Below are 17952 nucleotides of genomic sequence, written 5' to 3'. Positions count from 1 at the left end.
AAATCTGATGGGAGACAACTCTGGAAACGACAGATAGGAATGCTAAAGTGGGGATACGGACGCTAAAGGTGGGGGTACGGAAGCTACATTTTGTTTAATTTTGTGAAATGCAAACTATACACCTGGTTTCAAACAGTTTATTTGATATCAATTGTTGACAAAACAGAGGAAGGCAAAGTGTACAATGTGTTACAAAAAGGCACAAATTGCACTACAACTGAAACAATTACAATTAAACCGAAGGAAGGAGACTTTTGATCTCAAACCTTATGTATTTTGCTTTCCAGGACAATTAAGGTTACCAGTCTTATACTAGAAAGGCCACACAAAATCCACGAATTATAAGGCTAGTTGAGAACAAAAGTAAATACCTTTTTGCAAAGAATGTAAAGCAAGAAGCAAATCGATTTGTAGCATTTTACGTCTAACGCTAGATACCATCGCAGCACAATACATAATTTGACTACTGGTACGTACAGTACGCCGAATAGACCCAAATTGTGTCATTAACAAGGACTTCATCTACAGATTGCTGGGGGCATGACAGGAGATTAACCCTGATTCGTGATTGTCATTTCGGCTCTAGGTTCAACCTAAAAATGCACTATCCATCTGTCTACCTGAAGCATTATCAGCCGAGATAATCATGATCTCTTGATCGATGGAAAGGAGTTGAGTCCATTTTCATGACACCCTGAGTAATGTTGCTGTGGAGGGGTCGAGATATCTCAAGAGCAACGACTACTTCTGCACACAGGGCTCCAGCCTGTTTCTGCGGTATACAAGCCCGATGCATGGCTACTTCAGTCTCGGTGGCTATGTCGATGATCGTGATTGCATTCGAACAAACCGCAATGTTTAGTGTTTAACCCTATCTAGACGGGGGGGGGGGGCTAAAAGTGCCCGCGCCAACTTTGACATCGTATAACTGCCAAACGACGTATGGTAGGACAACCAAACTTGGTGACTTTTCCTAAAATTTAGTTGGCAACAATATTATGATAAAAGTATAAGTTTATCATTTTTCGTGTTGCCATGGCAACGGGTTTCTGAAGAGGCATTTTATGCAAATTTCACTAATTTCGATTTAAACATAGTTGTTTCCAATGTTTTATTGCTCAATCACACTAGTTTACTATATGTATAACATCATATGTGATTAAATGTAACTGTCATGATTCAATACTCATAAATTATGCTAATTTGATGACGTCATCCCTCAAAATGTAAGATGGCGGACAAGATCTTCATTTTTTGTATAAACAGGCTTTTTGCCTTTAAATTCGTCACAACCTGGAATTTTCTTAACCAGAAACATTGAGATTAATGTTTTTAGTCTATTTTGATGTGTTTTAAAAAATTTCAAAATGGCCGATCCAAGATGGCGGATCCCAGGGGGTCGCTAACAACACATGACGTCATTCTTCGACGTCAATTTGACGTCAACTTAGTCACCACTGACGTCAAATGTCTTGGCATACCTTTAAATCAATAATACGCACTATTTTGTCTAATACTTTTAGATATTATGGGAATTCCCTATTTAGCCAATAAAATCACATCGATGACGTCATAATAACGTCAGATTACGTCATAACGTCACCAAAATTACTAGAATTATAAAACTTCACGTGAACATCACTCCCTGCAAATTTGGTGATGATAGAGCATACCGTTCGGAAGTTATGAAGGGGGGTCGAAAAAGCCCCCCCCTCCCCGGTCCAAGAAGTCTCAAAAAAGTCTAGATAGGGTTAAAAGATCAGGGATTTAGATGGTTCTGTTAGCTCTTAACTACTTAGGTTCTCCAACCACCTGCCTTCATTTCTGGCCCCGTGTTATTGTCTTGGTTCAGGACTCCAAGATACGACACAAGGCAAATTATGACGTGGTCTAGGTCCCCGACAACCACCGACCACTACATAAACAGAAAGGAAAACAGATGGTAGAAGAACCCAAGCAGTCATAAGCCTACAGGACCAGGAAAGTCCCCGTTCTCTGAAACATTGAACTTCACAACCACGCCGAATACATTCTCAGCCACCAACACAGTTACAGAAACTGAAGCAGCAACATACCGGGCATGTACACCACAGAAACGGGCGAAAGCCCTGCATACAAAAGTAGCCACCACTCACAAAATGCCCCAACCCACTTCCAACAACATCACTCAGGATGTCAACAAAACACACATCTAGCACCCTACCATCAACCAAGAGATTGTGATCATCCCTACCGACAATGCCTAGGCTCAGGTACACAGAGGGAATCGTACGTTCAGTTAAATCTATGAATGCAGCATCACAAATCATTTGACTTCCCGTCATGGCAACTAAAAGTGAGTCCCAGCCAAATTCTGCAATGATGTAAACACTTTACAATTCCAGGTCCTCTGGCAGGGCGTACACATGGGCACCGGTCTTTCTGGACGTAACAGTGAAGATGGAGAACTTGGCATTGGATGACAACCTCTCACTCAGAGTAAGTCTTATGGCCATGAACATCGGCGTTGTTGACCTGAGCTTCAAGGCATCAATAAGATCTTGGAACTGCTGAGAGATGTCAGCTCATTACAACTGCAAGAAAGTTAACACACACAATCAATTAGGATGAGGCAGACTAGCCTCCTTCGCAGGCTTCCTAGAACGGCGGCGTATATCTTTGGGGGAGGGGAGGGAGTTTCGCCGCCAAGGGAGTTATGTAGCCGAGGGACGACCGCCTTTCTATAGAAAGGCGGTCGTCTCTCGGCTACATAACTCCCTTGCATTAGAGAACCTTGGCCCGTGTAAAAACTCATGTCACCCCCCTCCCCCAAATACATATACGCCGCCGTTCTAGGAAGCCTGCGAAGGAGGCTAGAGGCAGACTAAAGTCTTTTGCTTTGAACATTTTCAACAAGACAGAGGGAATGCCTTATATAGCCTCCTTCGCAGGCTTCGAAGATAGAAAGGTGGTCGTCCCTCGGCTACATAACCCCCTTGGCAGCGACATTAGAGAACCTTGGCCCGTGTAAGAACTCGCGTCACCCCCTCCCTCAAATATATACGCCGCCATTCTAGGAAGCCTGCGAAGGAGGCTAGCCTTATGTCTGTATGGAGTCGAAATGGTGACATATCAGGGAGAAAAAATCAATAAAATGCTGTACTGCCTGCTACACAAATATATCAAACTGTTGGTTACTGGTCTCAACTGGTCAAAGTGGATGATACTGGCATAGGTAAACTGTTCAACATCAGTTACAATGGCCTGAACTGGTCACAAATACTAGTCTGGGTCAGGTTGTAGTTGTTATTGTACAGGATCTACTCACAGGTGGTAATCCAACAGTCTCCGGTCCCTTCAGTTTCTGCAGCAGGGCCGGGGTATGCGCACGTTTCAGATGCCTCACACCTAAACTGTCCATCCAGTCCTAAGTTGGAAAAGAATAATACAATGTATGAGGATACTTGATTAAAAGTCAGGAAGTTTTCAAGCACATACATGTATTCCGTTTTCCGATGATGTCCGTGCGTGGTTCACGAATAGAGAGTAAAGCGCTGCGAAACCAAATACGATTGGGTATCCTGAAGATATTGAGTTCAATTCTCAACCTTGCTGTCTGTCTAGAACAACAGCCTAGTTTTTGTAGATAAGCCGGTAGATTTGCTTGACACCTTCTTGGCTTCGTGATGTACTAAATGTTGTGTTCGCAATTACATAACCTGAGTCTAATTTATCTATTCACACAATACGGTACAATACCTTGCCATCTATCTGTGAAAGCCGCATGAGTCCAGCAGCTAATTCTATTTACGTGTCTTTTTTAGTCCTAAGTTGTTAAGAGAAAAATATAGAAGGCATTAGGACATTTGATCGGAACGTCAGGAAGTTTTTTAGTTCTTGGTTCGTTCACTAAGTTTCCATGGTACACATCGAAGTGAAAACTTAAGACGCTGCAAAATCAAAGACGCTTTAAAGTACTAAAGCAAACGCCGGGTTAGTTTCTAGTCCTAGCTTGTACAACTTAAATATCTCAATTTCATGGAAGATTACCCAGTCAAGTCCAACCAAAAGGCACTGGATCATCCCCACAAATCAAATGGGACAGTCAGTTTAACCCTCATCCGACCGTTTGGACCCCAGGCGTGTTTTAATGTGTGCCATATCAACATTTTTAGTCGGAGAAAAAATCCTTCCAGGAGTTTGTTCATGTACATGTCTTACAACTCCTGAGAAATTTTTACCGGGATTAGCCGATTTTTTGCGGAAGTTATACTCTAAAGTATGCGTGTTGTCCGCTGGGGTCCAAACGGACCCCAGATAATTTCGCATTGTTTATTACGTAATTTGAAAGAAATTCCTCCTAACTTCCAAACGGTATAATGTATCCTCACCAAATTTGCAGGGAGTGATGTTAACGTAAGGTTTTATGATTTCTGTAAATTTGATGCAGGGGTGCTACAGGGGGACACACTAGCTCCATATCTGTTTGTGATTGTTGTAGACTATGCACTGAGGATGGCTATTGACGGTAGAGAGGAGGAGCTCGGTCTGCAGATTGAGAGGAGGAGGAGCAGAAGAGTTGGCCCGAAGACAGTGACTGATTTTGATTTCGCTGATGATATTGCATTAATATCAGAGGCAATTCAACGAGCTCAGGAACTGCTTGGGTGTGTGGAGAGCTCAGTGGGTAAGGTTGGTCTCTGCATGAATGCTGGCAAAACAAAGTTTATGGCCTTTAACATTCCTACCCCTTACTGTCTCAAGACAAGCGATGGTACTGCCTTGGAGGAGGTAAAGGACTTTAAGTAACTGGGATCTAGGATGGAAAGCACAGAAAAGGACATAGCAGCAAGAAAAGCAGCAGCCTGGCAGGCTTGTAACAAGCTGAAGAAGGTTTGGAGATCAAACCTCTCTCGCAAGCTGAAAGTGAGGCTTTTCCTCTCGACGGTTCAAGCAGTCCTCTTGTATGGTTGTGAGGCGTGGACAATCACTTCCAAGCTAGAAAAGCAGCTGGATGGATGCTACACGAGGCTCCTGAGATCAGCACTAAACATCCACTGGTCACAACACATTACCAGTGTGACGTAACACAGTCCTGTATGCTGGACTACCAAAACTGTCTGACAAGATCTGGACCAGGAGGTTAAAGTTCGCTGGACACTGCATCAGAAGCAAAGAAGAAGTGGCTGACCTGGTTCTCTGGACTCCCAGGCATGGGAAAAGGAGGCCTGGAAGACCCGCAGCAACATACATTGACACCCTGAAGAAAGACACTGGCCTTGAAGTTGATAGTCTGCTCCAAGCGATGAGGAATAGAACCACATGGACTGCCATCACGACTCGAGACCGTCCAGTCTCGACATAAGCAAGTAAGCAAGCAAGCAAGTAAATTTGATGACGTAATGACGTAATATGACGTAATTATGACGACATCAATGTGGCTAAATAGGAAAGTCCCGTTATATCCAAAGGTATTAAACAAAATAGAATGTTTTATTGATTTTAAGGTATACCAAGGCATACGACGTCAATGGCGATTACGTTGACGTCAAAATGACGTCACAGAATGACGTCATGTGTTGTTAGCGATCCCTGGGATCCGCCATCTTGGATCGGCCATTTAGAATTTTTTTAAATACATTTTTTCCATGTATGATCTCAATTCACAAAAGAAAGAGACTGAAAACGTCAATCTGAATGTTTCTGGTTAAGAAAATACCAGGTAGTGACGAATTTGAAGGCAAAAAGCCTGTTTATACCTAAAATAATCATCTTGCCCGCCATCTTGGATTATGAGCGATTACGTCATCAAATTACCATAGATTATCTAATTACATATTATGTTATAAATGTCAGAAAACTAGTGTGGTTGAGGAAGAAAGCCTAAGAAACATCATTGTTTTTAGAAAATTAATGACTTTTTGTATAAAGTGCCTGTCAGAAACCCGTTGCCATGGCAACGGGAAAAATGACAAACTTGAACTATTATCATGGAATTGTTTCCAACTAAATTTTAGGAAAAGTCACCAAGTTTGGTAGTCCTAGGATACGTCGTTTGGCAGTTATACGATGTCAAAGTTGGCGCGGGCACTTTTAGCCCCCCCCCCAGTCTACATAGGGTTAAAGGAAAATGCGGGTTCTCCTCATTTTCTGCATAAATTATGATAATTAGCATTAATCATCAACACCAAAACTTGTCCAAATATCCTCCATAGATTATTGAAACAGGATATGCACAATAACTACAATAAGATCCTCCAGAAATATATTTAGGGGCAAAGCAAAATGGGGTCCGTTTGGACCCCATACGGCCAGATTCGTCGCAAAAATGTGTCGGTCGGATGAGGGTTAAGAAAAGCTGGATAAGGAGGCTCCTATTTAAAGGTTTAAACTGCAGAAAAACTACCCACCTGAAGACTTTTGAAAAATTATGTCCTTGACTACTCATAAGCAGCCGCATACCCTCGAAGATGGCCTCGGCAACGTCTTGGTACCGCTTTGAAAGATGTCTTCTCTGTGTTTGTCGCGAAGCCCCCGTTGTGGTGACGGTTCAGTTGATAACTGGTGATATGGCGAGAAGAAACATCCATTTCATATGCCAGTTTAAGGGGGAAAACATCCATTTGCTTTAAATCTGTTTAACAATACCTGGTTTAAAACTGTTTACTTCAAAACAATTGTTGACAAAACGGAGGAATGCAAAGTGTACAATATGTTACAAAAAGGCACAAATGAAACTAGAATAAAGTCTACGCTTTGAATACTTAAAAGCTTAAAATGCTAAGCTTGAATGTTAAATACGCTACAAATGCTAGCTTATGATAACTAAGCTGAAAATGATTACTAATGCTACGCTTAAAATGGTTAGATTGCCAAATAATGCAAAGCTAAATAGGCTAACTAAGCTACAATGCTAACTAAGCTGAAAATGCTGACTAGTGCTAAGCTAAAACTGCTAATAAGCTAAACATGCTAACCGGTGCTAGCTTAAAATGATAACTAATGCTAAGTTAACTTAGAATGCAAAATATACTAAGTTAAAAATGCTAACTTGAGCTGAAAACGTATATTGTAAATGTACTTATTATCAATACATGGTATAGGTAGCTTGGAACCATTGTAGAGTAATGAAGTCTTTAAGAAGTTTATCATGTATCTTAAAGGAGAATTCCACTCAGTAAGCGGGTATTTTTTTCTGATAAATTATGCTTTTCTAAAAACAAATACGCCCGAGTTTTGACTGAATTACCTCTTAGGACTTTTCGACAGTAATCCTTTTCAAATCCATGTAATCCCTCACAGACCCGCTCTTTCTACTCTGCTGTATACGCATGCGCACTAGTCCAAACACGGAACAGACGACAAAACTGTCATGGCCGCCACAGACTCGGATGAGTTTGGCCCTAATGACATCAGGCCATTTACCTTTAAGCCTGAACATGATTCAGGACAATTAGAGAATGGCGATTGGAAAGAAGACCCTGCCGGAGCCTCCGCTGGAGCTGGGACCGCCACAAAAGCAGAAGCGGCATAGGACGGCCGCGGTGACCAGACGGAGGGTTCGCGGCTAGATCCTGAGGAGCTACACGAGGAATTCCATCCCCTCTGTCTCATGAGGTCTGCACTCAGACTGCACTTATACGGTGACATAACCTTGGAATACAAGATGTCAGAGTGCCATCGAGCAATAGGTAAATGTTGTTACTTTGTTTCTGTCCGTTTTATTTTGCATATCTACAACATCGACCTGTGTGTCAGGACTCATGATAAGCTCACGAAAACGTGAGGCGGACTTTGCGACGTTCTTACCTGGGGTGCTGGCTGCATAGTAGTCGTACCACTGTATAACCCGATATATTACGTACCGAGAAGTTTTAAATAAGCTTTCTTGATGCATCTTGTGTGAAGAAATGGACAGTAATTTTGTAATTACTTGCATTACTAAGGGTGAAAAGTCGGAAAATGTTACACAGTATTGGAGGGGGGCTGTCAGTGCAATACCAAGATCTCAAAATTATCAGACTAAACAAAAATGGCCAGATATTGTCTACATATTCACATAGATGTGTAGTAAGGATAAGGAAAATATTGTGCACATATTCAAATAGATGTGTAGTAAGGATAAGGGAAATATTATTTGGATAAATAAATCATAAAAAAGACAACATTCTCGTCCTTCTGCAGAATACTTGTATTAATCTTGATACAAAAAAAAAACATGTAACATTACAATTTACATGCATTTTTTGTTTCTCCCAGGATCTTACGATACTGACAATTCACATGCTGGGTTCACAAACGACGCCTAGGAAGAACAGTGTGCCGTGTGGTTCTATTCTGTGTGGTCAGCAGGATAAGGCAGGCCTATCCATCTGAAGATGGGACATACATAGGTTTTCTTGAGGCAGATAAGTAGGTCACTAGGTGAGCAGAAGAGCATGTAGGTTTAGATATCATGGCCAAAATTGTATTTACAGAATTAGGACATTTTGCTGCTAAGATGTTTCGCCATCACCTGTCCAGTTTGTCTATAAATCAGTTTGTATTCTTCTAACTCAATACTGTAAGTATTAGAATTAGGGTGAGGGTTTAGCTGTTAAGTCAAAGAACAAACTTGATAACAGTCTTACATGTACACAGGGGTTTCCAAACTTCTAACACTGCATAACAGGTGTGTTTCAACCAAATATAAAAAACTGTCTAGTACCTGTATGTATTCATTTTTATATATTCATGGTTTATAGTTAAATTTATATGGCAGGCCGAATGGAAACCTTAGCTATTGTCCAAGTATCATTATTTCTACATTCCTTTGAACTAGTTGTACATCAAGAAAGACATATACATGTATATTACAAGGATATACAATTATATTTCTGAATAATTTTTAAAAATGGCTTGTGTCTACATTTGAGACAGTATTGTTGGACACACATAAACTTGTGGTGGTTGTAAAATGGAATATTTACTTCTGAGATATGTAGGCAGGACATTTATTAATAAAATGCTCCAATGGATATACAATTGGCAACTTGTCCTCATCAATCTAATAAACATAACCTGTGACATATGACATCAGTATATTACTAAGTATATACCAGGACCTATATTATGTAAACTACTGTTGACATGTTCATGTTACATGTTCAAGCATCAATATGTATAGTCTAGTATTTGCACATTTTATGTGTCTATAGCAGAGACAGCACCAGAATTTTCAAAACATTTCAAAACATAAACTACATATACATGTAGTTAAGTCATGTAAGGCATGTATGCTGAAAAAAATCAGTACAAAAATGAGGAAAAAAATTAAATTGACTACAGAATGATTGAGCATATAAAGGGGCTGGCTTATGGTCTTCAAAACTTGTTTGGTACTGCGCAATAGCTGCCTGTTTGTCTGGCCTGGGAATGTGGGCCATGTTAGGGGGGTAAGTCTGGCTTTGGGAGCACCTGGTCCCCCCAGTACTCATTGGACTCCCGGCGCCTGTGCACGACAGCCTCCAACAGCATTCTTCTGAAAGTGTAGTCCTCGTAGATGTTCTTCACCACATCATCCCTTTGCCTTTTGCTGTAGCCCAGAAGCCACTTTAGATCACCTGCAGAGAGAATGTATTCTGAAGTCAACTACATCTTTGTGATTCATAGAGTTAATTCATTGATACAGAGGTGCCAAAATAATGCTAAGCCGGCAATTTTCCTAAAAAGATTAAAAAGAAAAATCATGAAGATGTACGATTGTACACTACTTGTATTATACAGCTTGACATTTTGTCCAAAAACAAAGAACATTATTATATTACTTGTTTAGTTAGCCATAGAATTTCAAAGTCACTCTAAGAAAAGGTTTATAATTCATTGTTTACTATTCTATGCTATGCATACAAAAATATTTCTGTACACTTACATCTTTAGGTTACTGGTTAGGTGCACCGGTACCAGTGCAGTAATTATCCAAACAATGAATGTCAGGCCCTGCTAGTATCATACACTTTTTTTCCCTCTTTTTTACCATAAAAAGTAATCTTACCAATGACACACAATATGACAGCCGAGCCCTAGATAAAATTCAATGTTGTCATTGCAAGAAGTAAGTGTCCATAGATGAGAACAAGCTAGAGATGTTACATCATTTTCTACATTATATAAATTATACTAAAAAAAACACTACCTTTTGTCTTGGGCGTTTCCCTGGGCTTTTCCTTGGATTTTCTTTCCTTGGCGTCCTTACCATTTCTATCAAAAAACAAAATGACAGTAATGTATTTACTGAAAATATACGCATCAATCATGAAATCATTAAGACAGACATTCTGCGTCATATAGATATAGATAGATACATAGTTTATGTAATCAGAGTACAAATGGAAGTCATATGTTGACCTGAAATAAGCCAGATCAAATGAATCATGGCGGTGTCTGTTAGTGTGGCCAACCTCAGACACAATTTCTCACAAACTCTATAACTATAAGCTTGAAAGCTTATAGAGTTTGCGAGAAATTGTGTCAAGCTATATGATTGTTAAAACAATCATAAAGCTTGACTATCATATATCCTGGAATGTACACAAAAATTTTGAAGTCTAATACAGAGATTCGGGTACTTGAGAAGTTAAGTAAGGAGTTGAATTTAGACCAGACCAAATGTCAATAACAAAAAAAATGGAGTCCATGACAAATCAGCACGTCTGCTTGCATAGCCCATTTCTGGCCCTAATTTCTCGCTAACGGTTGATGTGCCTAGCTAACGGAAGCAGTCGACTGACTATCATATATCCAGGAATGTACAGAAAAAAGTTTGAAGTCGCTAAGGTCTTGGAATCCAGAGATCTTGGCACTTTAGTGTTGAGTTGAATGTAGGTCACCATTATGTAAACATCCAGGCAAAATGGCGTCGATTAGAAATGAGCCATCTTCTGGCCCGAATTTCTCGCCATCGGTTGACTCTATAAGCTAACGAAAGCAGTGGAATGACTATCATATATTCAGGAATGTACGCAAAAAGTTTGAAGTCGCTCAAATCTTGGAATACAGATATTTTGACACTTTAGAGTGGAGTTGAATGTAGGTCACCATTATGGCAGGCGAAATGGCGTCGATGAGAACCATCTTCTTGCCCGAATTTCTCGCTACCGGTTGTGCCGATAAGCTAACCAAAAATAGCCGAGTGACTATGATATATTCAGGAATGTACACACAAAGTCTGAAGTGGCTGGTGTTTGGGAAGACAGAGATCTGGGCACTATAGTGAGGAGCTTTTTGTAGGTCCCATACCCAGGCAAAATGGCGTCGATGATAACTGAGCCATCTTCTGGCCCGAATTTCTCGCTAACGGTTAATTTCATACGCTAACGAAAATAGCCGAGTGACTATCATATATTCAGGAATGTACACACAAATTCTGAAGTCGCTGGTGTTATGGAGGACAGAGATTTTGGCATGATAGTGAGGAGCCTTTTATAGGTCCCATACCCAGGTAAAATGGCGTCGATGATATTGAGCCATCTTCTGGCCCGAATTTCTAGCTAACAGTTCATTTGATACGCTAACAAAAACAGCCGAGTGACTATCATATATTCAGGAATGTACACAACAAGTTTGAAGTGTATCGGCTCTTGGAATACAGAGTTTTTGGCATTCTTAAAAATACCTTTTTGCTATCTAAAATGGCTACTTGTATGCGTGTAGAAAATACTACAGAAGGACAACAACAACAACAACAACATAAAATCGAAAAGCGCTGGCCAGGCAGTTCTGATAACGATTGTGCACACACATTTGGTCTACTCAAAAATGTATTCCTGAACTTCATAGCATCGTCATCTATACCAGTACCAACCTGTTTTCTCATCGGGGTCCATGCTGGCATGCCCTCCCTCCATGTTGGCAAGCCCTCCCCTCGGTAGCGCACCGCGCATTGAATTCTGGGATTGTTGGATGGATCCTTCGGGGGTTTCATGCCTTGATCACTATCATGTAGCGCCTTGCGTTCAGGCTCCCACTCATGGTAAATTTTACAAGACAAACTAGATCCAAGAATAACAATTCATTCTCAGACGAATGACAATTCCCGCTCACAGAGTGGAATACTCCTTTAAGGCTAAGGAATCTGTCAGATGGATGTTAATGTGTTAGTTTGTGTGCTTGCTTGCATGTTAGTATGTCAGTGTGTTAGTGTATGTGTGTGTGTGTGTTCCAACGTCAGCCTTAACCTTAATATAAGTAGCCAAAATTTCCATAAAGAGAGACTCAGAAGGCTCTATACCATAAACTGACAATATCAACATCTACTAGATTCTTTTTATAAAAGACGCAAAATAAAACTTGACCCTAGCTAACGCATAGTAAGATCATGACATACATGATTGCTGTAAAATTGTACATTTTGCATTCCATAAAGGTCATTAACAAAAATTTCATCTCCAGATTTCTGGGGGCATGACAGGGCAGGAAGTTAACTTGATTGTCATTTCAGTTCTAGGTTCAATTTAGAAGTGTACCATCCCCTTTGTCTACACGAAGCCTCATCAGCGGAGAGAATCATGATCTGTTGATGGATGGAAAGGTGTTGAGTCCATTTTAATACTTATCAAAATGGTTAAATAGACACGTTACACACTTAAAACATTATAACTGGGGTGAGATTAATCTGAGCAAAGTTTGTTTACACGGACCTCCCGGCTTCAACTTGAGCTCAAGTCCATTTTTGTCCAAGATATGGCCTATGGTTTAGGAGAAAAACTGCTCACCATGTCTAGCGCACACTTGGGCATCACGTTGCGATTGACGATGTCGATGTGGAATCCGTCGTCCAGCATCCTTTGGGATTTTCGGCGCAGATACCCCACCCCCGCGCTACAACAGCAGGCCATGTGAGGCACCACCATTCTACAACGGACCCTACGGAGCACCGCCGCCCTACCGTGACAGCGGGCTGTATCATGGATCATTTTCCAGACCCAGTAATGGAAGACCTCAAGGTTCGAACTGATGTGTCGTCCGGAAAACACGACGTACAGTAAGAGAAATAGGAACTCTAGACCTATCTCCAAAAGCCATGGGATATCCTTTGGCTTTTGGAATGTACACGGACTCGGTAACAAAGTAGAAGATAGTGATTTTGTAAGTCAGATAGAAGGGTTTGATTTCTTTTCCATCCTCGAGACTTGGCATACAGGTGAGAAACATTTCCCCAACTTTTTATGTTTTAGAAGTGTTAGAACCAAAACTAGGAAAGCTAAACGTAGTTCCGGCGGTATCATATTCCTGTTTAAAAAGCAATACAAAAACTTCGTTACAAAATTAGACAGCAAATCAGAGGATATTCTTTGGGTAAAAGTCAGCAAAGAATTGTTAAATATAGACGAAGATATGTTCCTAGCATCCGTTTATATAAGCCCAAATAGATCCACAATTCATTCCAATAGAACATATGACATTTTTGACGTGCTTGAAAACGAAATAGCCTATTACAAAAACTATGGCGAGGTGATAGTAGGGGGAGACTTGAATGCACGCGTGGGTAACCTAAAAGATTACATTGAAGATGATTAGCCAATTGACAGCCTCCCAGAGGACTATGATTTCGACAGTCCATTGCCCCGTAATAATATGAACACAAGTACCCCCACTATTTTCGGTAAAAATTTGATTGAGCTATGTACCAACAGAAAGGTAAGAATTCTAAATGGCAGAGCACCAGGAGTTGCACTAGGCAAACTCACATGCTATCAGCCAAACGGGTCTAGTGTAGTCGACTATGTTCTTGTCAGTGAAAAATTCCTTTTTCGTAAAGTTTCTCTGTTCCATGTCCACCCATTAACACCTCTTTCGGATCACTGTAAACTTTCACTGATTCTGCATTGTTATTCAAAACCGTTGCCCAAAAAATCCTCTCTTCCCATTCGGCCACACCGTAAATTTGTGTGGAGCGCCGACTCTAAAGAAAAGTTCAAGGAAATTGTCAATACCCTCGAATTTACTTTCAATGTAGAAAACGTTATGAAAAACAGTCAAGAAACGTTAACCACGCCGAATTTGAACTCAATCGAAAATACACTCACTGGTCTGTCATCGTTACTTAGAACATGACCCTCTTTCCTCAGCCAATCAGGAGCGTGTATTTCTTGTGATTAAATCCACATTGTAAGGTCCCTTAGGTACCAGAGGTGGACTAACCAACGAATAAATTGACTAAGTTAGAGACGCCCATGCACTAACCAACGAATAAATTGACTAAGTTCGAGACGCCCACTGACTAAGTTGGAGACGCCCACCATTTACATGCAAATAAAAGCAATTAAAGGATTAACAAAAAAGGGAAAACAGCAAATTAATCAGTGTTCCTGGACATCTTTATTCAAAAGAATAAACATGAATAATAAAGAAACATGAATAATGAAGACAGAAACTTTCAATTGTTGCATAAAAATGAAAGCGTATGAAAGCGTTTTTCATAACAAAAAACAGTGCATGAAACAAAGCGTAGTCATAACAAAAAAAAACAGTGCAGGTAATACAACGTTAATGAAAACAAAGCATAGTTATAACAAAACAAACAAAAAATAGTGCAGGTTTATACATGAAAGCAAAGCATCTTGTCAACCGAGCCCATGTGTCTAAGATCTATAGCTAAACTACATAAAAAAGTATGCACTACAGTAAAAGTTAAAGGATTGGCATGGACGAAATACAGTCGTCTTAAACATAACAGTCTACAAGTCCAAGACAATCTTTAGTCCGTTTGGGTGGCTGATGGACAGTCTGCCTCCAACGTTACCTGCAGCTGTCTCCTTGACAGTAGCCTGAGTGATGCCGGTTGGTGCGTCCGTTTTCTTGTCAGGATCAGGAGACTGTTCAGTTTGGGTTGGCTTTGGTGGCTGGAGACTGTTGCTAACTCCTTGCAGCAGGCTTGACGATGGACGTTTGTATGCCCGGACGGCGCTGCTCCCGTCCGGGACATGATGGTCTGCTCGTCGAAACCTGCCGCAAACATTTGTGTTGCACAGGTCACCTTCCCGCTGTGATTTTTCAGGTTTCGGCCCTCCATGGAAACACCTGCCTTGGTGCACATGGACTTGATGTAGGTCCCCAGAGTGTTCTTGCCGACCACCTGCAGCGAAAACTTGGGCATGGTGGACTTGGCAAGTACGTTAAGTGGCCGTCTGTAAAAGCTGCCTTTCTTCTCTGGCAAAGAGTTTATGTAAGTTTCAAACAGGTTCACCACACACCTTGTGTTGGTGTTGTCCGCGTGCTGCTTGATGGACTTAACATCCACCTTCCGTTGGTTCAGTCCCCCCTGCACGTTCTTGCTTATATCCTGCCTGTGTACTGCATGTACCGCCCGTTGACATCACTTCCAAACTTGTATTGCTCGACCTGCAGCCTCCGGTGCTCGTCCATCCCCCGCAGCCCGAAGACTTTGCAGTTATAGAAAAACACCCCATGAGACAGTCCCATGGAAGTGTGCGTAGAAATTGTACCAGACGTCCACAGCTCATTACGAACTGAGCCAATTCAGAAGCGTATTATGGAAAACCGCAGTTTCTGCGGCTCCCCCGCTGTGCGGAGTGCTATTGGCACCTTGGCGCTAGCAAATAACCGCGTGGTAGCTTGACTCTAGACCAAAGACACCAGATACCAATGCCTTGTATCCTTGAATTTATTATTACGAAGTGCGCTACAATCCCGGAGCTTCTCTGGCTGACTGGAGCTTCTCTAGCTGGCTGATTTGGGAACAGTGGATGCTTGAAGATTAGTAAAGCGGTCTCCTGTATTCACATGCATTAATTAGAGAGCTAAACAATGGTCTTCCTTCACAGTTCGGTGACGGAATTTCCTTTCAATAGTGAAGCCAATCAGCGCTCTCCTTTCCTGTGACGTCCTTTCCTGTGACGTAGATATCACGGGCCATCTGTCTCGGACTGGTCACTTTAGCGTGGGAAGCGGTGTTGGCCACACACGCGGATCGTTCTAGCCCCATGGCAGGAATCAACGTCAACCATGGCATTTGTGTTGCCAAAGTTCTAGCTAGGTCTAGCTCAGGATTGGATTCAGTGAACCCTGTTGGGGAAACTCAACTTATAGGGAGACTGAATACCACAAATAGCGGACGTGTGTTTCAAACATAACGGTAAGTCTAGCTTAGGATTGGATTCAGTGAACCCTGTTGAGGAAACTCAACTTATAGGGAGACTGAATATCACAATTTATATATAGCGGACGTGTGTTTCAAACATAACGGTAGCTAGGTCTAGCTCAGGATTGGATTCAGTGAACCCTGTTGGGGAAACTCAACTTATAGGGAGACTGAATACCACAATTTATATATAGCGGACGTGTGTTTCAAACATAACGGTAGCTAGGTCTAGCTCAGGATTGGATTCAGTGAACCCTGTTGGGGAAACTCAACTTATAGGGAGACTGAATACCACAAATAGCGGATGTGTGTTTCAAACATAACGGTAGCCAGGTCTAGCTCAGGATTGGATTCAGTGAACCCTGTTGGGGAAACTCAACTTATGGGGAGACTGAATACCACAATTTATATATAGCGGACGTGTGTTTCAAACATAATGGTAGCTAGGTCTAGCTCAGGATTGGATTCAGTGAACCCTGTTGGGGAAACTCAACTTATAGGGAGACTGAATACCACAATTTATATATAGCGGACGTGTGTTTCAAACATAACGGTAGCTAGGTCTAGCTCAGGATTGGATTCAGTGAACCCTGTTGGGGAAACTCAACTTATAGGGGGATTGAATATCGCAATTTATATATAGCGGACGTGTGTTTCAAACATAACGGTAGCTAGGTCTAGCTAAGGATTGGATTCAGTGAACCCTGTTGAAGAAACTCAACCTATAGGGAGTCTGAATACCACAATTAGCGGACGTGTGTTTCAAACATAACGGTAGGATTAACGTTAGCTCATAGTACTGGCTTTAGTGAGCCCTGTTGGGAAAGACTTAGATAGTCTGAATTCGACTTATATGGAGATTTGTTGAACATAATGGGAATTCTAGCTCAGGGCTGGCTGTGTGTGCTGTGGGGATTAGCATAGTAATTGACACCTAGCCGAGAGTCAATAAAACTCCGCCTATCTACGTCCAGACCGCTCATTTGCATTATACGCTTCTGAATTGAGCCAGTTCGTAATGTTGTCCTCGTCCTCCATTGTCAAGGGGTCAGCCTGGCGCTTCTCTAACCCCACTCCTTCTGCCGTCAGTTCTTTCATCCTTGGGTCCATAGCTTTACGGAACTTTGCAAATCTGATGTCTTTCTTGTCCAAGAAGTTGACGTCATGTCTGCCAAGCTCTTCTCTGAAGTGACGCATCAAGCCACAGATGATGCCATACACCGAACTTGCTGGGTAAGGCTTCCCGTCAACGCGGCGCACCTCGAAAACAAACCGGGAAAGCCAAAAGTTCATCTCAGCTGCTGTTGTTGTTTGCAGCGATGTTGGTACGATGTGGTACTGGTCTTGCGGGTTGATGTCGCCCACGGTGCGCTGCGAGTTGCGGCTAAGAGCCCAGCAATCCCACACAGTCTTGCCCCATCTAGTCGCCGCCTTTGTCTTCTCAGGGATGCGTGCCTGCACCTTCTCCTCTATGGCAGAAGCTGATATCGGCGCAGCAAAACGTCCTGATGAGTGGGTCTGTTCGTCAAATGGATCAGGCTGAGAACAGAACATGTCGGCTGAAATGCCAACATGCTCCAACAGAGCGGCATCATCGACTGACTCAAGCTTGAAGTCAGGAAACGGGTCGGGCTGTGTTAGAAATTCATCCGTCGAAATGCCTACATGCTCGAGAAACTGGTCACAGAAATTCGCCATGACTGACTCCTTAGAGATCAAGTTGGAGAATGACTACCTGGCCAGACAATCCATTTCTCACCCAAAAAGACAATGGCATTGTCATGCCAGCAAAGTGTTGTAAAAACTTGAGAGTACATATTTCACACAAGCCA

The 17952-nt window shown here is 41.8% G+C and overlaps 1 protein-coding gene and 1 long non-coding RNA gene across 2 annotated transcripts; both read right to left on the bottom strand.

Annotated features, from left to right (window-relative positions):
- Positions 1–8292: 8292 nt before the first annotated feature.
- LOC136437002 (uncharacterized) lies at positions 8293–12015 on the bottom strand. The gene is made up of 3 exons (XR_010756131.1): positions 11822–12015; positions 10154–10218; positions 8293–9581 (listed from the first exon to the last, which is right to left on the bottom strand). It is a non-coding gene; the product is annotated as an uncharacterized lncRNA (long non-coding RNA).
- A 3279-nt stretch (positions 12016–15294) lies between these two features.
- On the bottom strand, positions 15295–17818 carry LOC136437593 (uncharacterized). The gene is made up of 2 exons (XM_066432213.1): positions 17089–17818; positions 15295–15401 (listed from the first exon to the last, which is right to left on the bottom strand). The coding sequence occupies exons 1-2, from the start codon at positions 17816–17818 to the stop codon at positions 15295–15297; spliced, it is 837 nt and encodes a 278-aa protein (XP_066288310.1).
- Positions 17819–17952: the final 134 nt, after the last annotated feature.

This window comes from Branchiostoma lanceolatum, chromosome 6 (genome assembly GCF_035083965.1).
Source record: "Branchiostoma lanceolatum isolate klBraLanc5 chromosome 6, klBraLanc5.hap2, whole genome shotgun sequence".
In the NCBI taxonomy this organism is placed as follows: domain Eukaryota; kingdom Metazoa; phylum Chordata; class Leptocardii; order Amphioxiformes; family Branchiostomatidae; genus Branchiostoma; species Branchiostoma lanceolatum.
This window is presented reverse-complemented; position numbering and strand designations above follow the sequence as displayed.

What these genes read in the sequence shown, in the direction of transcription:
- LOC136437593 (XM_066432213.1), bottom strand. Translation starts at nt 17,818, where the DNA reads ATGGCGAATTTCTGTGACCAGTTTCTCGAGCATGTAGGCATTTCGACG. An exon ending in TGCAAATGAGCGGTCTGGAC is followed by an intron (nt 15,402 to 17,088) that starts GTAGATAGGCGG and finishes ATAACTGCAAAG; the next exon opens with TCTTCGGGCTGCGGGGGATG.